This window comes from Centropristis striata, chromosome 10, assembly GCF_030273125.1.
Source record: "Centropristis striata isolate RG_2023a ecotype Rhode Island chromosome 10, C.striata_1.0, whole genome shotgun sequence".
Classification (NCBI taxonomy): Eukaryota; Metazoa; Chordata; class Actinopteri; order Perciformes; family Serranidae; genus Centropristis; species Centropristis striata.
The window spans coordinates 31,312,040-31,336,489 of record NC_081526.1 but is presented as its reverse complement, the minus strand read 5'-3'; the positions used below and the strand labels follow the sequence as shown (position 1 = coordinate 31,336,489).

The window sequence follows — 24,450 nt, the reverse complement described above, 5'->3', positions numbered from 1 at the left end:
GATATTTGCACTATGAAAGGGGCCTATTGTGAAGTTCAGTGTTTTAAATCAGTTCTTCTTAACTCCCAGCTAACATGCAAAATAGGCGAAAAGGTGGAGATTGTTAAAGCTTAGGTGGGCTAAATAAGTTTGCTGAATAACGTCTTCTGTGACAGCACCCTCTTGTCACTCAAAGTGGCCACACCCTTAATTATGCATACCATTCAGCCTTACTGTAACGTAAACGGTGTGTTTTGAAAAAAAAAATCAGGCCCCTACAGTTATGAAGAGGGAAATTAGCAGTAAATATGTTTATTTCTATTGTTAAGGTGGGCGTTTTAACATATTGGTCCATGGGGATTGACCTGCTTTAAGAGCCAGCCTCAAGTGGCCATTCAATCACCTGCAGTTTTTGGCATTTCAATGCTGGCTTCATTTGTCAGGCCCAGAGAATGCTGCTTGGGCTAGCTATGCAAAAGTCTCATTTGTCATGTTGATGTTTCAGAATGAGAGTAGACGTACAGATGTAGATCTGGTGGGAGGCTTTAATGTGAATATGGATCTGTGAGATAAACTAATGGACTTAACTTACTGGACTGTTGCAGAAAAGCAAAACATTTGTAGTATAATCATTTTAACTCGATCTTGAGTGCAGCTGAGGTTAACCTGACATAAAAAGGCACTTCAGTGATTACCACGGCAGATTTGGAAAAGAATGGTCAGCAGCAGAGGCTTTTAGTCGAGTATGGGTCAAACTTAAAAAACTGCAAGATCCATATATAATTCCTATAATGCAACCAGGAGCATATTTTCATCAGACTCTCCCTGCCTGGTTAATGCAAACATCTTTTAAGCTCCATGCCATCATCTCTGTGAGAACCAGTTGGTCCAAGTCCAAGTGGAGTAAACAGAAGATGATCATGCCACAGAAGACATTATGTCTTACAAATGCTTTAACGGGCTGAGTAGAAATGGACATGACTGGTAGTTGGACTGATGGCTTACTCATTCAGAAGCCCCGTGTCAAATCTCAGTCCTGACAATTGTGCTACTATAATGCATAAAGTGAGCAGTCTGTGCTTCAGATCTGGTGGATGTTTGATTTTGGGGATTGGCTCTCATAAGAGGAAGGATGGATGTTATTAAAAAACCCGCACATCATTATTAAGGAGGAAATGTAGCCTCAGGAAAGACCAGGTGAGGTGAGGATGGGCTGTGAATGTCAATGTGAATTTTTGTTCAAGTGCAAAAAAATAGCAATTAATATCCAACGCACAGGTGCATCTCAATAAATTAGAATATCATAGAGAAGTGTATTTATGTCAGAAATTCAATTCTAAAAGTTGAAATAACACATTATATAGATCCATTACACACAGAATGAAAATTTATTTAAGTTCTTCTAATTATAATGATGATGGCTTCAATTTAATGAAGACCTAAAATTCAGTGTCTCAAAAAAATTGAATATTACAAAAGACCAATTTTTAAAAGTATGTTTAATATGGAAATGTTGTCCACTGAAAAGTATGTCCATCTATATGGACTCAATACTTGGTTGGTGCTATTTGACTTGAACTACTGGAAATGGATATTCTAATGTATTGAGATGCATCTGTAGAAACATTTAAAAAGTATTAAACAAAGTCAACAACATTCTTGTCCATCGCAGTAACATTTTAATTATTTATTGAGGCCAACTTGTTGCTATAAAGATCATAAATAAGCTTTAATAAAGAAACAAGTTCCCATACATATCTGCCTTTTATTGCCAGAGCCAGTTTTAAAGTCAGTGCCTACTTACTTTTCCATGCATGAGGAGGCGGATGGTGAGGGTGACATTGAGGCCACCCTCTGACTGCACTTTGGTGGGCTCCATGCTGGGGAGAAGTGAGACCAAAGCACTGTCGTGGAATGGGATGTCCTCAGAAGGAGAAGGGGTAGGGTGTTCCAGCCAGCCGGTCACCTGCCACACACAGAATCACACAAAAACACATTATATATACAAATATATTCATAGACTTCGACAGAATATAAATGATAGATTTGTGTGCTTGTTACTAGAAATGTATTTTACACAAATTCCTTAAGATAACTTGTCTTTTCCACACTTGTATTTTAGGAACCTTACAGGTCAGCACACATGCCAAGCTGCATTATCAGATTTAGCCAAAAATGTGGTCTAAAAATAAAACACTGTAGCAGGGAGTCTGCATGTGCAGCACAGTCGGCATCGCTTTTTATGACGTCCTCACACAATATTTGTTCCATGAATGAGACATAAATGTGCAAAGAACTTCCCAAGATAACCAAATGTAATTAGACTCAAACTCCCCTAAGTATTCCTTCATTTAAAACTAAAAAATAATAATAGTAAAAAATGGAACCAGCGTGTTTTGTTTTTAATTGGACACCACAGTTCACATCACAAGAGAGAGCAATTTGGCTAACCTTTTACATGGTAAATGTAAGAGCAACTCGGGGTGAGAACTCATTTGTCACAAAGGGACTGTGCTGGAGATAAAACTAAATGACAACAATAATTGCATCGACTAAACTTCCAAAAATTAATATCTCTGTGTAATGATGAAAGTGTGCAGGACGATGACTTGCAGAATCCTTAGTGGCAAAGCCTTCACCGGTAAAAGGTTTTTTCCTGTGAGTCAGACATTAAAGTTTTCCTTCAGTGCCCTCATTACAGTCAGTCAAAATTACTTTGCTCCCCTTTGCCTTTGCTGCTAAGGCAAAAGGCAAACAGGACAGTGTGTATGCATGGATGGCTCTGCCAAAAAGGGGAAGCTACTTTTTGTGTAGGATAAATTCACAGAAATTAACCCATTAATTCCATTCACTGTATTCTTTTCTCTTGCTAAGCCATATACTTAGAGTCATGGAAAAAGTTATTAGACCACCCTTGTTTTCTTCAATTTATTGTTAATTTCAACGCCTGCTACAACTAAAAGTACATTTGTTTGGACCAACATAATGATAACAACAAAAATAGCTCATAAGAGTTTAATTTAAGAGCTGATATCTAGACATTTTCCATGGTTTTCTTGATATTAAATTTGGTTATTATCAGTAAAACCATGTAAAAAAAACTACATATCAGCTCTTAAATTAAACTCTTATTAGCTATTTTTGTTGTTATTGTTGTATTTGTCCAAACAAATGTACCTTTAGTTGTACCAGGCATTAAAATGAACAAGAAATTGAAGGAAAAAAAGTGGTCTAATGTTTTTTTTTACATGACTGCACACTTTATTTAAACTGGTATGGCACTGAGGTTTCCCTCATTTACAGTACATTTACACAGTATACAGTACAGTACCATGGATTTTTCTTATTTTTTATGCACTGTTATCTTATGATAATGCCTTATTATCTCATTAGCTTGATATAACAAAGATCATTTTCTCGTGATAACGAATTAGATAAACTTTTTTTTTAGGTTTAATTAGGCTGTTTTGAGGGAAGTGCCTGAAAAAAAATGCAGCATAAACAACATGTTTTACCTTCTAAGTTGACTACAAATGTCTGTAAAACATAGTGGGACTGTGCATAGATGTCGACTTGGGTTAAACAGTGTAGATATAAGGTCTGATATTGTGAAGAGATTGCGTGATCACGCTAAATCTTCAACTGGGAGTTTGAACCAAAAATGTTTGGATAGAGAATATATAACTACAAAAATGTATTATTATATTGAGGAAATTATCCAAATATTATTTGTAAAATCAAAACCTGTTATGTACCTTATCGCAAGAATCACTAAATTATTGTGATTTGTTTTTATGAGAATATTAATACCAGACATTTTCTCTTTAAGAACAGCATGCTAAACTTTTCTTAGAATAGTGATATAAAGTTGCATATACTTAAAAGTTATTTCATAAGGTATATTTTTTCCCTGCAGTGAATTTAAATATCTGCTGTCTGCCAGATGAAATAAAAACTGAATTCACTCCTTTTATAAAATCTCCAGCTGCTTGCTGTCCCTTCAGTCAAAGAGTTGTTCTCTAACCATATGGCCATTTTCATTACACACAGTCTGATCCAAATATTAATCCCCTCATCAGCACTGTTTTCTTTCTTCTGTTTATCATTACCTGCACAAAGCTGACTTTTTTTCCAAGAGATATTCAATCGCCCCGAGGAATTCCCACCAATCTCCGACTCTGTAGACTGAAGTTGGGCACTTCTGATATTTATTGTGTTTGTTTGGCTACAGATTCACGTCCACTAGCAAATTCTAATTTTCAGCCAGACATAACCTTAGGCTATTGTTGTTTTTGTGTTCATAAAAGAGAAAAACTCACCCTCTCTGTGTCTCAAATATATAGACTTCAGGCAGTGTTTGGACTTTTTAAAATGTATAAATCAATCGAAATTTTTGGCAAAAAAAAGCCTATACACACACACGGACACACACACAGTCATGCACGGACACACACACACACACACACACAGGCCCAGGGGCCCAAAGGATCCTCATCGACACAAAACCAATCAGGAAGAGACTCAAAATGACACAAAAAGAAATGTAAAACAACTTCGAAGAGAACACAACATCTCCAAAAACATGTAACAACATCAACAAGAGCAACAAAAAAGCTGCAAAGAGTCTCAGGACTATGAACACAGGAAAATCAACCAGACACAAAATTACTAGAAAGCGACACAATGGAAACATAAAGGAACTCAAAACCACCATGAAAAGAGGAAAAACAACCACAAATAGATGCAAAACAATTACAAAAGGACAAAAAATGACCACAAATATAAACCTAATGACTACAAAGAGACACAAAACAACAATAGAAATGTCTATGTGTAGGAGAGGTGGTGGGGCCTATTTACTGGCTGTGCCCAGGGAACCATTAGTTCGTAATCCGCCCCTGCTGGACGGTAACAGCGGTCTCTACCACAGACTGAGCCAGGTTAAGCTGTCTCCTTCAGTTAAATACTTATCAAAGAGATGTTGCCAATGTAAAACTGTGAATGGGAACAGAGAACTGTGGGAAAAAAATGTGAAAAGAAGCCTGTGGTACAGTACAACACAGCAAGTTGGAAAAGGAACGCCTAGTGATGATATTATAGCTTAATCAAGTGCCTGACTTTAGACAGGCTAAAGGTGTGTTGTTTGCCTGGATGCTGGAGTTGTGAATGAGCCTTTTTTCCCACTGAGGACTGGGCTTATGTATAATGGTCTGCTTGTCTTGTGTTAGCACTTCCTGTTTTATTTTGTAGTTTTGGGTCTTGTATGTTGTGTCTGTTTTTCCCCTCACAACTGTGTCTCATATTGTGTGCTTGCTTGCAAAAGCACACTGATTTGTAATTAGGCTTCCCCTTGTTATACCCTGTGTTTCCTCCTGCTTCTTGTCAGATTGTCTTTGTCTCCCCTCTGAGCACATCTCTATAATTTGCCTGCTTGTTTCACGATTGTTTCTCGACTTACTATTCTTGTGTCTCTGACTTACTGTTATGCCTTTTTATATTGTTTTCCAGTTGGATCTATAATCAAAAGTTAGATTTTTTTTGTACACCAGTCCTGGCCTCAGCCACATTCTTCTGCACCTGAGTCCCTGTACTGAATCATTTCACTATGTATGACTTGTGACTGTTTGCTGTCAATATGTAGGGTCTGGTAGTTGCCTGTCTTGGTTTTGGACTCCTATACCATGATTATAAACATTATATGCAAAGCATAATCACAGGAGGAATGCTGGTAGGCCTGTCAGTCAAGGCATGATGTAAAGTATTTGCTACATGCACAGCCTCGATGTGAAGGTTGGATTTAAATGCCATGTAAATTTCTACTATCACTATGCAAATGTGTCTGTAAAAATGACAACCTTAATACCACCTGGTGTCTGTTGGGTAGTAACCAGTTGGCAACCTCCGGGTCTGAGCAGGGAGGCAAAACAGGAAGTGCCATAAGCTGCACTCTACCAAAAATTCCAGTAGGGGTGCTAAATGTGGCTGCAAAAAAAACATTTCCGTCCATTAATTTCAATAAAAAATTTGAAAACTTCTCACTTGATTTATTACCTCTGAATTCTTTTTTAGGACAACAATATAGTCTCAATCGCTTGTGAAAAAAAAATCTTATCAAAGACAATTTGATGTTAATAGTTCAAATAATGATAGAAGAAAGTTAGAAGAAAATAGAAGATAAAGAATCGTATGATTTGGGGCGGGGCTACCTTTGATTGACTAGTCACGAACAAGGCGAGCCGTCATCAGGAGAGAAGCAGAACAATGTGTATCCATGGCAACATGTCAACAAAGTTATATATAACGTTATATAGATATAAAAAAGGACATTTACCAGTTTGGTCTCATATCTTTGACCCTGTCACACTGTGTTTTCACTTAATGACAGTTTATTTGAATGTTTTGTTAATTAAAAATGTTTTGTTAATTAAAAATGTCTTGTTCAGCGTTTGGTTGGACTAACTGGATTTCCATCGGGCGCGGAACGGCTCCGCCGCGGTTTTGCTCCGTCTTCTGCCCGGCATCAATTCACACCGGCCGCGTTACGGCCGCGGAACAGCACTGTAGCAAGCCAGCCGTATACACCCGAGATAACGAGAACACGCGATAATCCTGAACATATGGGAGACCGCGAGATCCCGTGATAAACTGTGTGTATAAAGTAAACAACAACAACAACCAACAGCTTACTTTGCTTCTCTGACGTGGAAGATCTGTTGACCTGACCATCTATCTTTATAAAAATGTGTAATGTCATAAATGATTGTATGCTGTTCCACGTCAACAATCAGTCTCTTGTTGTCCGTGTCACTGATCTTCTGAGACCCTTTGATTGATCGATTGCTGATCTGTTGCCCCCGGTCAAGACGAAATGTCGATGGGAAGTAGTTTAGGCTGCATGAACTGCGTAGGCTATTGTGTTTTAGTTTGAAATGGGGTGGAAGTGTATTATGTTGATTCTGAGTCGGATTTCCTGTCTGGTGCGATCTGCTCTGTTGAGATTTACAAGGTTTAGCAGGAATGCTACGGAATGCTAACGCAGCGGAGCGGAGAGCCGCGGCTGGGACGCTGCTGAGACGCTCCGCAGCGCGCCCGGTGGAAGTCGTTCCGTGGCTGTAACACGCCCGGTGGAAATCAAGCTTAACAGACACTCCAAGGAGTCGCTGTTCATTTTTTTTTTGGTAAGTAACGTAAATTTTGTTTTTGTTTCTTGCTAGCCAAAATGAACATCCCAGCAAATGCTCCAGTTAATGCTAACATGAATTAGCAGCGACTTCTATCAGTCAGGTTGAGGTGTAGAGAGGCTGTAGTCAGTGATCAGATCCCTCTCCTCCTCCACAGTCCAAATATGGTCTGCTCCCCGTATCGGAAACAAGATGGCGATGCAAGATGGTGACGAGTGTAACGCTGAACTCAATGATTCCAACTGACAGTCCACAAACCAATGGGTGACGTCACGGTGACTACGTCCATTATTTATATACAGTCTATGGCAGTAACACATTACAGTTATACTATTATGTACTACTACTACTATAATACTACTACACGAAGCCCATGCTCCCACATGTAAGTAAAATGCTCGACCAACTGGTGCGGGTCAAACTCACTGGCCACTTTATTATCTGCACCTGTTCAACTGCTTATTAAGGCAAATATCTAATGAGCCAATCACGTGGCTAACCCAATGCTTTAAGACATGCAGACATGGTGCAGACGAGCTGTTGGAGTTCAAAGTGAGCATCAGAATGGAGAAGAAAGGAGATTTAAGTGACTTTGAACATGGCATGGTTGTTGGTCAGAGTATTTCACAATCTTCTGATCTAGTGGGATATTCACACACAACCATTTCATTTACACAAAATGGTCAGAGAAAATATCCAGTGAGCCTTGATGTCTTGTTGATGCCAAAGGTCAGAGGAGAATGTGCAAAATGGTTCCAGATGATAAAAAGGCAACAGTAACATAAATAACCACTCGTTACAACCAAGATATGCAGACGACCATCTCTGAACACACAACTTGTTGTAGGTTGAAACACAACATGGAGATGTTTGGCTCTTTAAATACTTCAAGTCACTGCTTTATGTTTTAACAGTATACGTATTACTGTTTTATCTGTCCACTTTGATATTTGTCATGGCTGATATTTGTGTGACCTTTGTAGTCCTTTTCTGATTTCCTTAAACTGTATAGTTGTTTCACATTTTGGAAGACATTAATAACATAAGATAAGATTTATTGATCCCCCATGGGGGAAATTATGGGGTTGCAGCAGCACAAGTACAGAGTAAAACAAGAATAATAGAATAGAATCATAAAAATGAAATAGAGTAAAGATAAATAAATAAATAAATAGTACAAAACTAAAATACAAACAATAAAAACCAAACTAAAAACTAGTAATGCAAATATAATAAAGTGGCAGTGAATTGAGAAAATTATTATTTTATTTATTTATTCCAATGGTATTTGGCAGGAAGTAGGGTGTCCCATACCAACTCCAAAGTTGACATTTTATTCAAATTAATTTGGTAACTGCAAAGTGATGATGATGGTGTCAAAACAAATTACTCACAAACAAAACTGCCAGCTGAGTGGCTTTGTGCTTTTTGCACCTCCTGTGATGTTTCTTTTCTCTTTTTTTTCCCACTAGCAACACCTAGAGAGCAGTGAAAACTTCCTGACTTACTGAAAAAGAAGGCCAAAAAACCGATTCATACGTGTTATACTTGCTCCAGCGCTAATGACCTTGGCATGTTTGTTTAAAGGTGGCAGACAGCAGGATGTGTGCAACACTCAAAGGTGCTAACAAGCTCATGTGTCAGATAACCAGGGCCCTGTCCACCCATCGATGTGCTCACTTCACTAAACTTTTAAAGACAAAAATTGCTCAAATATTTATGTTGACCTTGTTTGAAGCATTTGTTTGTGGGTTTACCTTGGGTTGTGGTGCAAGGGAGCCTGGCCTCATATCCTGTGTGCTGATTATTGTTTACCGAGTCTTATCGCTGCATTATGATTTTCTTATTTAATTTTTTGTCACAGTCTGCTTCTTGCTGCTGCAGCTTCTGATGCACCGAATGATTATAACAGGATTTATGCATTTCTCCTAGCTGTTTGAAAGATGTGTCCTTGTTCCCACAGTGTTTAAGGTCAGAGCCTGACTTGATGCTCTGACTCTGTCTTTTTACTTTTGGAGAAACCTTTGAACACTGTGTTAGATCTAGGTATGTCAAGCATATTGATCAGACAAGAGTGAGTGTCAGGATCTGTGCCTGGCAGCTCCTCCTTCCCCTTTTGCTTGTTGATGTCTTTGCCTGTTTGTCTGATCCTTCTGTGTCTCCTCCCCTGTCCGTCTGTTCTGTGTGTGTGAGTGTATGGGCGTGTCTTTGTTTCACAGGCAGGACCAGGTGAACCTGATCCAGCAATCAACCCTCACAGTATAAAACCCCCGGTCTACTCTTCACTTGCTGCCAGATCGTTTTGTAACTGAGCGTAGTAGATCCTTGTACCCTTTAGTGTGTTAGATATCTCCAGGTGTTTGTTAGCTTTTGTGCTAATCACTACTGTGTTTTTCTGCATTGCTCAAGATCACTGTGTCTCATGCTCCATTGCCTGTCTGTGTTCCTGTCTGTCGCTTGCTACCATGTGCTCCTCAGTTGTGTGTGTTATGCTGCAAGATCCATTCTCCCAATGTACTGAGGCAGCATCACCATTACAGCCTGTTCTCCCGTCAAAAATGTCAATATAGCTAGTCTATACACTGTAAAAAAAAAGATAAACAATAGCTACTCAATACAATTGAGGCAACAGATTGCACAAAATATTATTTATTTCATCTAACTACGTTACAAGTTGAGTTAATAACTTAACAGGAAGTGCCTGTCAATTAAAAACAGATTCAAGATTCAAAATTCCATTGATTTAGAATTACATGCGCATAAAGATTATATTTAATGTGGTCAAAATAAGTGGATTCTATCCAAAACATTTTTATATTAAAGTTATTTAAACAACTGCCTCAAAATCAAGGACGCATTTATATTTAATACATTTTATCAAATATTTTAAGTAAAATGAAATTATTACAAAATAATTTATTACAGTTTACAGGCAGCAAAAAAACAGCTATGTCTCTGTATGGTGGAAGGATTGAACAAGTGGTAGACTTTCACCCAGGAGAGCAGGGTTCATGTCCCATGTGAAAACAAAAGTGAACCATTTTTAACTTAAGTTGTGTTTTTTATGTAACTTGCAGCAGTCACTTCGGACATTTACGTACATTTATTTACTGTTTAAACTGCCTTTTATAACGCCTTACCGGAAGTTTTTTTGCCCTAAACCTAGGTCAGTGGTTTTACAACATAAATCCACAGAAACTGCAGCCTTTTCGTCTACCACGGACCATACGTGTGTGTTAACTTTAGAATGTGCCATTGTGCTGCAAGCCGAGATGCGGGATACGTACATATGTGCTGTGATATGCGATCAGCAATATGTCTCTGTGTGCCGTAATTTGACGTACTGACACACAACCTCTTCTGCCGCTTGTGTTGGAGAACTTGTTGGCCATTTTCATATGGTGGACTGCAAACAAAAGACTTTGTTTCCTGTTCCTGAGCACTCATCACCTCACCTGCAACCGTTGGATCCTGGGAAGACACTCCACCCCTCCCCCTGCACGTTACCTCAGCTAATATCGATAAAAGACTGTGGTTGCACTGTAATCTGCCTTCTGAGTCGAGGGTTTTACTAGCAAGATATGAACTAGAGAGTTGTTGTTTTCCGAAGTAATAAATGTGTGTGGAGCAATTTAACCTTCTAGTGGAAGTAATGTGTGTAGTAATGAAATCTCAACAAAAGTGGTCAGCTGGACAGCCTTGGAGACACTTGATACACACAGGTGTAAACGGAGAAGTGTCTCATCTGATCGGCCGAGACTCATTTTAAAACCAAATGTCCAATGAAGTTTGCTGTTGTAAATTAACTGACACACGTGCAGAACAATGTTGTAGACAATAGAGATCTTCAAACCAAGTTAATAAATGGCCCTCTGGCTCTTTGGGAGACAGCTTATCTTACCTCCGGCTCAGTCCCCAGAAAACCTCTAAATGCAGCAGAGAGAGCTTTTCAGATGCATGATTGAAAATCCCAGAATACTCGAGTCTAATTGGCCAAGTTACCACTTCAACGATAGGAAGGTAGATGTGCAAAATCAGCCCGAGGGGAGATTTTTTTTCCATATTTCTCATTCATTTGGCTTTGGTGGTGGGCAAAAACACTTATAATGGTACAGAAAACCCTGATGTCAATATGTTTGAAAAGCTTTTTTTTTCCAGATTGAATATTAAATGTCCCATTCATTATTCCAATTTCGCATTGATGGTGTTTCCAAGGACAACCAGTGCTTTAGGGATGCAATTATCCTTTGACATACAATGAAGGCATAACAGCAGCAACATAAAGCTTAACCAGTGAAGTCAGAAAACCCCACATGACAAAAGCTACATAATTATAGTGCAATGTGGTCTAGTTGAATCTGCTGCATACATTTTACTATAGCTCATTGAAAACATTTGCCTGTTCAAGAGATAGAAAGTTATTGTATTGTTTCTTGTTAAAAGAAATACCACACTGTAAGAAATGTCACACTCGCATTTACAGTCTGCAAAATGCCCAACAGCACTGCATAATGAAAACCGTCAAACACATGACAGATTGTATTGGCTCTATAAAGCCCAATCTGTTTTTGATCCTTATTTCTATGGAGAGCTGGCTGTCAAGAACTTCCTTTTGCACTCAGTTAAAACACTGCACATGGCTGCACATATAAAGGGAGCATTACTACTCTCAGTCACTAATGCACCATCACAGAGTCCCGCTCAGATAGCAGATGAAAAGTGTCCGCCATTAATGAAACTCTCCATCTTACCCATGCAAGTTTGATCATGTTCCTTTTTAAAATTTCTCATTTTTTAACCCTTCCCTTGTTCCTAGCCCAAAACTGTGTTTTTTTTTTACCTGTGATATTGTACAATGTGCTGCTTATCTGATCTCTTGATATGTGCTGCTTACTCATGAAGCCTGCGCTAATGAGCAGGTGTAGTGGCATTTAAAAAAAAATAAAATGTACTTTAAAATGACACTCAAATTGACACAAAGTATTACAGCAAGCAACTGGCTTCCCTGCCTCCTGTAGTTCAAATCATCAGAGCATGCTGTGGTTCTAAATATAGCCAAGGACCAATTAAGTGCCATTGCTTGCCAGGAACATCTTTGAGATGATAACCCTGAACCCTTAGAGTGTCCTTTTGTTTGGGTTAAACATCACCTTCTAGCTCTGTGTCCTATTAGTACATTCCCGAGCACTCTCTAAGATTTTCAAAATGGTCTCTCAGCCATCAACAGACATGTTTGGGGAAAATGAGATGAAGGCAAGCAGAAAGGGGAGGTTGAATATATCCCCAGATAGATAGACATGTCGAGGAGCCTTTTGTTGCAGCTCTTCCAGTCTGCTAGCGGCCAGACCCATTTGCCCCAAAAAGCGGGCTATAGAGCTGTCATCTCCAATCACTTGGCCTGGTTGACATCTCAGCCTAAATTACAATCACAAACTGACGGCCCCTTGCATTGTCCCTCTGTCACCCACCATTAGCTTGCAGGGCTAACATAGTGTATTGATGCGTATCTGCTAATAAGCCATGCAAGCTGTTCCCTCTTTTCTTCAGCCTGAGCAGGAAAAATCCAATGAAAATGCGAAGCTATTTTTTTCATGCTGTCCATAATTGCTGATATATCCCATCCTGATTTCATAAAATAATGATATAGACACAGTTAACAGTAAAGTGTCTTCCCTGTTTCCCCTGTAAATAGAAAATCTTCAGTTTTTCAGTTGCATCATGTACTGAAATCATTTTCCAGACAGTATAAGAATCATCATTCACAGCAAATGTGCCACTCTGCAGCACACACCCACACTTGAAAACTCAGCAAACATAACTGCCAGCATTATGCAAGTCATTTAAGCAAGTAATGTAATAGTTTTATGTTAAGTGAAAGGATTTCATGATGGAACCCTATTGCTTGGTCTCGCTTTTGTATCTATTGAATGAAGAAGCCATAGGGCGATTCACTGGAAAAACACTTTTTTTTTGCTCTGTTCTGCTTATTTTACCGCCAAGGTGTCACACTGCATGTACGTAGAAATAGTCGGCAAGCGGAAGGACCCTGGGATAAGATATATACTACGAGAATTACAACATCTGACCGCAGAAATGTCCAATGCTCATCTGTGACATCATTTATAATTATTCAGAAAGGATTTACCTTGACGTAGCTCCAAACAGCTGACCGCCACTTCAGCTCTTAACAAAAGATTAGCAAAAATGGAATTGAAATGTTATATCCCCCTATCACTAAGACAAAAAGAAATACTTGCAAGTCATTGGCCAAGACATGGGAGTCATGTGGGCGACGCGTCACAACTCAAGACGTCACCTGTGGCGTGTAACCCGAAAATACTCCCCAGTTTTGAGACAATCGCTAGAGCCGGTCTAGCCATTCCGTCATGCTTTGACCATTGCATGGGCAAGTGTTCTCCTTCACATGGGCACAAGACGTGATGGGTGCCCCAGATTAGGATGCCCCTTGGGGTCTAAGGGGGGTTGGAGGTTGGAAACAATTGAAATGGGTGCCTGGATATTCTGAATGACATGTCAGCGATGCGATGTTAGCTCAATGCTACTGTCGGCTTGGTGCTTCAATCGGCTTCCTGACTGCCTGCCTGTCTGTGTATTTCACGTTGCATTGGTGATATGACGCGTAAATCTCCATTTCCATGGTTCACATATGCATCTTTTCACTTGGCGTTGAATTCAGCTACCCACAGACTGAAATATTATTGGTAAAACCACTGAAAACAACATGCTGTCTTTTTCTTGCTACATACAAATAACCATACATCTGTATGCAGATTCTTATGGCACATGCAAGCAAAACAGAACAAGTGCTAATAAGCTATGAAACTGAATCATTCCATTTCTCTGCCTAAAGACTCTGTCCCCGACTTGTGATTGACTGATAGCACATTTGCAATTACTTTCCAGGTCAATAATGACACTTGCAAACCTTATTCTTATCTTATTGTGCCGCTTTTATGTTTGTTTTATTAATTTCCCACCATCCGGATAGCACTGGCTCCTGTCAGTGTCTGTACGTCATAGATATGTCTTGTGTTGAAACCATCCTGGTGGGGACCCTGCATGCAAAATAAGTCGTTGTTTATTTATGTGTGTGTGTGTGTGTGTGTGTGTGTGTGTGTGTGTGTGTGTGTGTGTGTGATTTATGAGTGAGTTTGTCCAAGAAGGTATCTCCAAGGTAAGACTATAAATTACTTTTTTGTGTGTGTTTACTAAAATCTGATCCATGAACATGAGTATTAAAAGCTTGTTTATTTATTTAGGAGATTATTGGATATCGCATATATCCATATATAAAATATATTTAGCCCATGCTGTTGGGATCTAGAATAATTATATATATGTTAAAGAGGGAAAAAAACTAAACAAATGGTTCTAAAGATAAGATCTAATACAGCTTAAACATCTTGGAAAAAGAATAAAGAATAAAGTGGATGTAGTAAAGCATTACCAATATGTTTTATCTATCCACGGTTGGTCTTGAGGGTTTGAGAATATTAAGAAAATAATTAGGATCCCAAAGCAGTGTTGCATGAGGGTCACAAGTTGAGAAAATGAAATTGTAATGCTTTGGGCTGAAGTGGTCTGTCTAAGAAAATGAGGTCACTTTGTGATTTAAGTGTTCCCTGAAACCTCGTACAACCACACAAAACTCAGGGAAATGGGCCTGATGCCTCATGTGGAACTGTGCCATGTCTTAAATGTGAAACCATTTGACAGAACTGGTCGTTTAGTGTTTTGTCTGCATGGTTTAGAATTACAACTTCTTTCTGCAGTTGTATAAGAAATGAATATTCAAAACACAGAAAGTGACTTCTCTTTTCACACCTTTATGCCCTTGCTTGTGGGCTTTTTTAGCAATTTCTGGCACTGTTAACCTGATGAATAACAACCCCTTTGCTCTCAGTAAAACCGGGTAGTGAGAGAAAACTGCTGTGTGTGTATAAAACATTTTGTTTCACTAAACCATAACCACACTGCTTCTCTAACAGCTAACTAACTGCTTCTATTAACCAGAGAAACATTACCAAACAATGAATTACTTACTTATTTAAGATGCTACAGCACCTGCTTGTGTATGTTTACTGTGGAGCAAAGTAAATGTAACTGTGACCAGGGCACGACAGTATATCCTAGCACTTTCTTAAAGGTATATTTTGGATTTTTTTTAAGTGAGGTTGTATGAGGTAGTTACCTGCAGTGAATGCATTATCTGCCGTAGAACTCCACCGCATTCTTACCTAAACAGGTGAACTGGCAAAGCATATTAGTGCGCTTATGCGTTGGAACATGGAAGTTTTACAGTTGAGAAAACATAGTGCCAAATGGAACGAATGTGGATAGCAACAAAAATTGGTGCACACATATTCTAAATGCAGCATACACATAAAAGGGTAAAACATCTTTTGGGTCGGCCTTTGTTTTGCTGCAGAAATACATTTATTAGCTTCCTGTCTGGAGTGTGTGTCTGGATCTCCAAGCTGGAAATGCACAAATTCTAGACAAAACTTCCAACAACTGGACACAAAACACTACCGGACAAGACTTCCAACAGTAGGATACAGTCCTGGATAGGTTAGTGTCTCACCGACCCTATGACCTACATGGCTTTTAATATCATATTTCTTCATCATTAGATTAAAAAAAACCTTATTGATCAACATGTTTGTGGTTTATAGCTAGGTAAAATTCCAGCATATTTTGCGGGCTGCCACCAGACGGCCGTCGCCCAATGCTGGGCAGTTGGTAAATGGTAAATGGACTGTACTTATATAGCGCTTTTCTAGTCTTTGCAACCAGTCAAAGCGCTTTACACTACAGAATGCGTTCATTCACCCATTCACGCACATTCGTACTGGTGGCCGAGGCCTGCCACGATCAGGAATTCATTCACATACCGATGAACAGCATTAAGAGTATTTTGGGGTTCAGTATCTTGCCCAATGATACTATGAGGATTTAGACTGCCGTGGTCAGGGATCGAACCACCAACCTTCCTCTCAGCGGGTGATCGCTCTACCAAATGAGGTTTTGCGGTTAGTTCTACATCTTTAGCAATAGCCCAGCTTTTCAGCCCATGCCAAATTAGCCAGTCAATCAGAGAAATCACTCTGATTGGCTGTTCAACTTTAATGAATCCATACACAAAACCAAAACTAAACTAAACTAACCGAAACAAACAACTAAAGTCAAGAGGTCATGAACAGAAGTATCTTCCCATTTTTCATCTTCATCTCAAGTGATAATTCCGACATGGCCATCTTGGAATGAAGCAACTGAGACCAACTGATCCGCATGATTCAGGAGGCCTACTCTGTTTGACATTACAGAGAAATGTCATGCCGATCAAGTGGTCTTTCCTTTTTGAATGACAAATAAAGACTACTGCCACCTACTGGTGTGGAGAGTTATTTGCAGGTGCAGTGTGTTCAAGTGGAATTTTTCAGGCCCGGACATAGGCGGCGGGAGACGTTCGAATGTCAGTTTGTTGTGTCGAGGCCTTTATATCTCTTGGTGTTTATGTCACAGATTGTCTTTGTCATGAAGTGAATCATTGTCAGAGTGTAAAAAGGCTTAAATATTTGTGTACTAAGCTTGAACCAGTATAATATCACAGCTATCAACAAACACAACCATTTGTTTCTGCTTCATGCTCTAGTAGTTCCTAATGTAAGCTATATGGTCCCCACTCTAGTAGCCTCTGGGGTTAAAGCTATTATCTTTTCATATACGGTGAGAACAGTATCCATCTGAACCTTCAGAGAGGATGAAAAGGTCAAGTGTAATAATAATCACAGTGAGATACGTCCAGGGATTTTCCCTCCCACAAAAACAAAGTCCATTTTAACAATGTGTTATATTGAAAGCCAGGGCAGAGGGTTGGGTAAGAAAAAGAGGGGCACAGGGGTCACTTTAATCTTACATGTATCTATTTCTGTACATAAGATTGTATTTTTTTCTGAAGTGTGATCAAGAATGCATCAATCATACAAAGCTCATAATTTGTCCGCACATGGATCCAGATGATGGATCCATGTCCATAGCAGAAAGAAGAGTCTATTACAACTGAACACGAGTTGTTTTTATCAGATGTGATATGGCTCTACAATTAACTGGGACAATTCACTCAAGGTATTGTTCAGTGGATATCAAACGACCTTCAGGCTGTGAATCTAATTTCATTCGCAATGATACCTTTTTTCATCACTGCAAGATTAATCACAGAAATTAAATGGTGAGTTAACAAATAGTGAATCATATCAGCAGGATGAACAAAGACAAACACATTGCACGTGTTGAGGTCAAAATAACCGACTTTCCCCCGAAAGCAAAATCCTTTTTAGCTCTAATTCCCACAGCAATGTCTGAACTCTCTAATCATGTCTCACCTCCACAAGCCTTATACCTATTGAATCAAAACACATTGTTTGAGTATCCTTTCAATGTAGTCACAGCTTTTCAGCAAAGGTTTTCGTGACCACAGTAGCTCTTGCTCAGCTGACAAACTGTCTAGCTCTGCTCCCTATTGGATTGTTTGTTCACAAAAGTAGGTTGAATCCCCTATGTGCAACAATGGCAGCCCATGGGTGTTATCAGCAGTTATCATCCCTTAAGTATGGGCGAGTAGGGGCTACCTCCACCTGCTAGCAGGGCTAGTTGGTTGTTACAGCCCATTGAATAGGCTGCTATATTAACGTGTTTAGCGGCGCACTTTAGGGACTGTAGCAATTATGGACGATACAAAGGCAGAAGTGACGAAGTATAAAGATTGAAAGGTTACTTTCAGGGTGGATGGGTCAAACAAATCCAGGACTTTCAGCCAGGAGAACAGCGTTTCTGTCCCGTTTGAGATTTAAGACTAAGATTCATCCTTTATTCATCCCACTATAGGGAAATTCAATTCAACCTACTTTTTTTTTTTAAACACAAGTGAACTCACCATGCAAGGAGCAGTGGGCTGCACATTACTGCTTCGGCGATCCTCCAGTTACAAGCCCGATTCCTAACCTCTAGGCCACAGGCTGCCCACTTGTTTGAAAACCCAAGTTGACAATGTTATTTAAAGTAACTTCATTTAATGTCCCTGCATCACATTTTTACACACCGAATGAACTATGTTACTTACGGTGCTGACATTGTTCTTGTATCAACTTCAAGCATTTACGTGCATCTATTAAAACTATCTTTTATAATGCTTAACCAGCAAGTCTTTTACCCTAACCTTAGAGAAGCTGTTTAGTAGCGTATACACCACGGCAGCCTTTTAACCAAACATTACTGCTTTGTTTTCAGCAAGCAGCCATTGAATGGGCTGATAACAACCTTCTCAACCTGCCAGCAGGTGCAGCAGCCCCTACTTATGGGAGTGATACCCGCTGATAATGCCCATTCAATTGCATGATAATGTTTAAAGTGAGTGTCCATGGTGGGTTTACTGCAGTCTTTAGGATTTTAATGCATCACGAACACAGGACACAGGACATGTACCTTGCAGCATCACTAAAAATATAAATAAGTAATCTCCTACAGAAGATATTTTTACATTTCTTAGCAGGAAAAATCACAAGTAAATAGGTTAATAATAAAATGAATGATGGCTGGATTCCCTTCAGCTGCCTTTTCACAGGGTATCTGATTCAAACCTCCAAAGTTGATCAGCTTAACTTATTGATTTTATTTGACTGAAAGATTTACCAGTGAAGCGTGACTCCTGAAAGTGATGTGAAGCAATCAGATACTAGTTAAAGGCTAACACTGTTGGATGAATATTAAACCATTTTCACACACATCCATCTCTATCCCTATCCACACACACAAACACAACACACACATCACCATCATCGCCATAAATAGAGACATTAAAGAGCATGCTCAATTATAGCATCTCATTATGTAGCTTTATTTATTGCATATTTCTAAGGTTATTAACTCATTGACCTAAGTAAGCCATAGAGAGATATGTAGCCTGTGGATGTGGTATATTAGCAGAAACATGCATTAATGTTTGTTTGCATTTGTAGATTCATCTTTCATTTTTTTCTTTCTAATGATACATTAAAGAAAATGCTGCTTTTTGGTGATAAAATACTCAAATAACCAAGGAAGAGACAGCCTCTGCCCTTTTCAAAATCCATTTTAAAGCTATGCTGGCAGCTCCGAATGGCAGCAGTACATAGAAGTTTGAAACATTTTCACTTCAAAATCCAGAATCATGTCACATCACAGTCCAACTCTGTCATTTTTGATGTATAAGGAAACTAAAATGAAGAAATGAGGCGCAAAAAAAGTGTAGATTTCCCTGGATGCAGCATTTCCTAATAAAATGAAAGTTTATTAAATATTCAGTTGAGATCATCATTTTGGGCAAGTGTACATACCCCTGTTCCTGAATTTAATTTCTGATAATCGTGTGATTATAGTGGGCCTCATTTGCTGATGTGTTAAGGCTGTTATCGTCTAATTTAAAAAATGGTAATATCAAGCAATCAAATGTGGCCATTTCATGCAGCAGCAAATCTGAATAGATGGGGGGGAAAAAGTTTAATTAAAGCAGGTCTTGTGTAGTCTACAGCTCTATCTGACCGAAGCCAAGCTGTCAGCAGCAGTCCAGGCTGTGCTCCGTCTTTTAGTACGCCTTGTCCAGTTGTGGACCAACACATTCTGTCATTGTGTCTCTCTGTGTGACAGCTGCGGTCTGACAATCACAGTTTAAGACAGACAAAAACAAAAAAGGCAACACATGGAGAGAAAAAGAAACAGCTTGACTACAAATAAGGGATGTTTATTCTGCTCAAAATGATTAGCCAAGACTGAAAATCTAATTTGTCAGGACAAAAGACTCTTACTTAAGTGAATCCTTGTGTACCCATGCGACCGTGAGTGATGGAGTGTGCTGATAAAAAGTAGTCGTGCAGATCAGATGCAACTCCACAAAATCCACAATATGTTGACTGATGTCTTCACAAAGCCAGAGTCATTCAGTCTACCATCTATACCACACCAAATCCTGTCCTCTTTAAAGTTTCTTTAAAATATTTAACATTATCAGTTACAAGGTTCAGCTGGCAAATTCAATAAGATTTGGCAACCTTTTCTGAAATATGTGGAAGAGAAATCAGAGCTGCATGACTCAAGTTAATTAGGACAGCCACAGATTTCATTGTGCTGAGATGACAACCCGCTTAAATACTATTCAGTATGTACTGTACTTTTCTAATGTTTTTTGCTTGTTTTTTTTGTTTTGTTTTCCTGTAAAATTCTCTCCTTTTTAATGTTTATAGATATCCTCTTTTACAACATACTTAACTTATATTGTCTTAGATTGAGTCATCTATTGATCATTATTATTATTGTTGTTTATCTATCTATATATTTGTTTTCGCTTTCTGGGGTGGGGATTCTGTTCTGCGTGTTCCTGTATGTCTGTGTTTTATTGTGAAAAAACGTAATAAACAAAGTTAAAAAAAAAAAAAAAAAAAACATTATCAGTTACTTTCCAAATAATTTTTTTTTTACTTTTGTGATCTACATGGACCACTCTTCACATCAGCAAAGAGGACATCAACCACACAAGACTTATTTAGAAAAGCTGATAAAGTTTTTATTTCGGCCTGGCGGGGTTCCTGTACATTTATAGGGCAAACATGGCTCCTTGTTAGATAATTAGGGCAAAACACACCATGACAGCTACAAAAACATCTGCATCCATTTTCCATGAAAGCCGTTGGAGACTTCATTCTTCTTCATCTGCAGTGACATCTGTCAGCTTTCAACCGAAGCAACAAATTCATCACTTGCTCTCTAGATTGGCATATCCCTGCTACTGTACCATGACTACTTCTTTTGTCTTGATGACACATGCAGTCTGGGCAATGGGCGTCATTTGACACATGATAATTAAGCAGCTGACGTGGGTGGAACTTTAGTCTGATCAAGACAAAAAAGTGGCCTTTAAGTCGACGTAAACACATCAAATCTAGATAAGATTTACAAAAGATACTCAATTAAAAGTTTGCTGTGTTATCAGCTTAAAATGTCATCGTGTAAGTGAAAATGTTTCGTACAGTTATAGAATGCATAACTAATAGTTGATTGTTAGTGGTGTGGTGCCTGTTCAAAAGAACAGAGAAATTTGTTCTCCTTCCCAGGGCTGCAAGAACAGAATGATGTCATACTGTTCTTGCAGCCATGGGAGAGAAATTTTTTTGTTCTTCACACATCATCTGGGCAGAACTTTGTTCTCGTGTGGTGTCCAAGAACTGTTGTTTGATTGGTCAGAAGTTTGAATTTGAATGAGCAGTGTGCTGCAGTGGGAGGGCCCTATGACGACTTACCAGGAGTTCTGCTGTGGTTTCTGGTGAAGTATTAAATGTCCTGGCCAGAGGGAACTTTTTTCTTGTTATTGCCACCTCGAGAACAAAAACAAATGTCTCTGTTCTTGTGAAGTATGTGAAGGGCTTAACAGATCATCCAAACAACTTTAAACTTGACACTGGGCTTATTTGGGTCCTGAACAATACACCTGTCATGGCAATGCAATGCTAGAGTATTTGCGCCATTTGCTAACAACCACTTATTTGGGACCTAATGTCTGTAAACACATTTTGCATGTGAATGCAGAATCTGGATGACAGGACCATATATTAGTATCAGAAGCTTTCTGGTTTACATTTGTTGTCTGAATAGTCTTGACCAATCGCTTTTCAGCAGGCTTTGGTTGACTGCAGGTAAAAAGTCCATGTGGAGAACAAAAGAGGCAGAATACACAGGCTGAAATGAAATCTCCTAACTTATTGGCTATTTCCTGACGATGACTTAGCTTGTTATTACCCTTATTACCCAGCTTGGCTAAGTTGGCTACTTGTGAAACAATCAAAGATGTTGTCTCTTAAATCCATGTCCAGTCTGTTATCCCACTGGCTACACCGGAACATGAAAAACATCAGCCCTTTCCCCAACAGGCTAAATTATTGTCAGATGACTGTTTAGGACCAGACTACTTCCAGGAACAAAAGCTACAATGTCTGTCTTTATCTGTTCTTGAAAGCACTGTAGGGAGCAACAAAAAGTGAGCAGTACCCAGCATGCCCTTCTGCGATGTAACTATAAATAGGGGACCCCTCTCAATATACTAGACAGTTTATACATAACCCACTGCTAATAAATATGTCTTGTAGGACTCAAGAGCTTGCAGTTAACACAGCAATCCACTGATTGCTCCGCAATACACCCGCCAAGTGTGAAGTCAATCTGTATGTCTGTCCTTTTGTTGACAAAGATTTATCAGACAGACTGAAACTGTGATTAGAAATGACTGTGTATTTTTAATGACACAAAGCATATTTATAATGTAAACTACCTTATGGTGCATGGACAGATGCCTCTAACTGCAACATAACTAATTGAAAAGCAGAATGCTAAATACATTCAGGCGCAGGAGTATTCAGTAAACTGGCATTTGGCGCCCCCTGCAAGATTTGGGAGTTACATAATGAGCCTCCAGGATCATGTCATGAAAGCAAATTTCAACAAGCTCATTAATATTTCACTTCATTGCATTGCTTTACTGCTCCTCCTTGGCCAGTTTAGGGATAGTGCTGGAGAGGGCTTAACCAATAGCAGTATAATGAAGGCAGAGCTGCAGTATATTTTACTGCAGAAGAAGTTGTTTAACAACTGCAACTGCCACTGTACAGGGTGCATTAATCAGGTCTCAGTGTAGTCTCTCTCTTTCTCTCGCTCTGTGTGTGTGTGTGTGTGTGTGTGTGTGTGTGTGTGTGTGTGTGTGTGTGTGTTGCATTCTCCTTAACTGGTTCCTTCATTGTACACCCTTCTGATATACTTCCATATACTTGGATGTTTTTACCTGATTGATAATGAAATCTTCATGGGATTGAAAGTTTTATGATTCTGTGCCAATTACAAGTCTATGAAAAGACAAATAAAAGTTTGCATAACCCTCCCCTCCATCAGTTAGACCTACAAAAACGTTCTCTGTGTCGTTATCTATGCCATTTATTTCCCAGTGGTTGTAGAACTGCCAACTGACCACAGCAGTTGTGCTGGCCACTTAAGGTTTCAAAGTGAGCGTCAAAGTGAGCATGTTGGAAGGCAGCATCAGGCCATTACATTCTGAGATAATGGGAAATTAATATTTTCATGTATTATTCTAATCATTAAATTATAGCTGACAAATGGAGCCAATAATACGAAGCCAAACTGCTTTCATTGGCTTTGCACAGCTGTCCCCCAACCCTTCTCCATTTCTACAATAAGCGCTAGATGATGACTTTTTTTTTTTTTACAAACCCTTTGGGTCATGGGATTCCTGTGGGATGGGAGTCCATTTTATAATATATCTTGTCAATGGGACAGGACAGGGAAGCGGGACAGGGATAATATTAATAGGTCATTCATTCATTATCCGTAACCACTTATCCAAGGCCCAATGTCAGCTGGGAATTATAGGTCCGTTTAAATGAATCCCACAGACAGACATCCGCCCTCCAAAAGTGTTAGAAACAGAGATCGAGCAGCTGGCCCTCATTAGAAAAAGTATTAGGATCCCTGGCCAATGTGTGTGTTTTGATGTTTTGATGTCCTTTTGTAAAGACATTTAGGGTAACAGAGGAAGAGACAGAACACAGTCTACTGTATGCCGTGTCACCCTCTATTTAGCACAACAGTCTACTATGTCTTGTATCATTGTTTGTTATTTGCAGACTAAGCAGCCATATACTTTTTTTTTCATTTTTGTATTACTGTAATAAGGCTAATTGTATAGCAGTAATGCAAATAAGAGAGTTAAATATTTAGTTGTGATTCATTGTATTATAATTACCCAAAATCTGTACATCTAAGGTTTCCATTGGGTACTTTTCCCTCTAGTGAGCCGCCATGGGTGTGACTTGGGAGAAAGGATCCACCCAAGATCTGCCCAACTAGTCAACGCTGATTGGATACGGCTGAGGTGGCGATTTTGCACGTGTGATTTATTTGCAGACTGGTGCAAACTGGACGCTGAGTGGTTAACGTCTCCTGCTCTGCTGACTGCAGTTGGGAGAGACTGCTGCGGGAGGACTGGGAGTGCTTTGGGGCGGCGCCTGTTACTCGTTAAGAAGACTAGGAACGACTCTCCAAAACTCTCCTATAACACCAGAAAAAGTCGCTAGATTTGTTGATAGTCGATTTTTTGAAAAAAAGTCGCTAGCAGGGTCTGAATAGTCGCTAAATATGGCGACACTGTCACTAAGTTGGCAACACTGCTACTGTC

At 39.2% G+C, this 24,450-nt stretch overlaps 1 protein-coding gene across 4 annotated transcripts in view; it reads right to left on the bottom strand.

The window, feature by feature from the left end:
• Positions 1 to 24,450, bottom strand: part of LOC131978736 (poly(rC)-binding protein 3) — a 99,159-nt gene that overhangs the window by 26,111 nt on the left and 48,598 nt on the right. For all 4 annotated transcript variants that reach the window (XM_059342462.1, XM_059342463.1, XM_059342464.1 and 1 more), the window contains exon 6: positions 1,784 to 1,945. In XM_059342462.1, coding sequence (XP_059198445.1) covers positions 1,784 to 1,858 — 75 coding nt within the window. In that variant the 5' untranslated portion in view covers positions 1,859 to 1,945. The remainder of the gene's footprint in view (positions 1 to 1,783; positions 1,946 to 24,450) is intronic.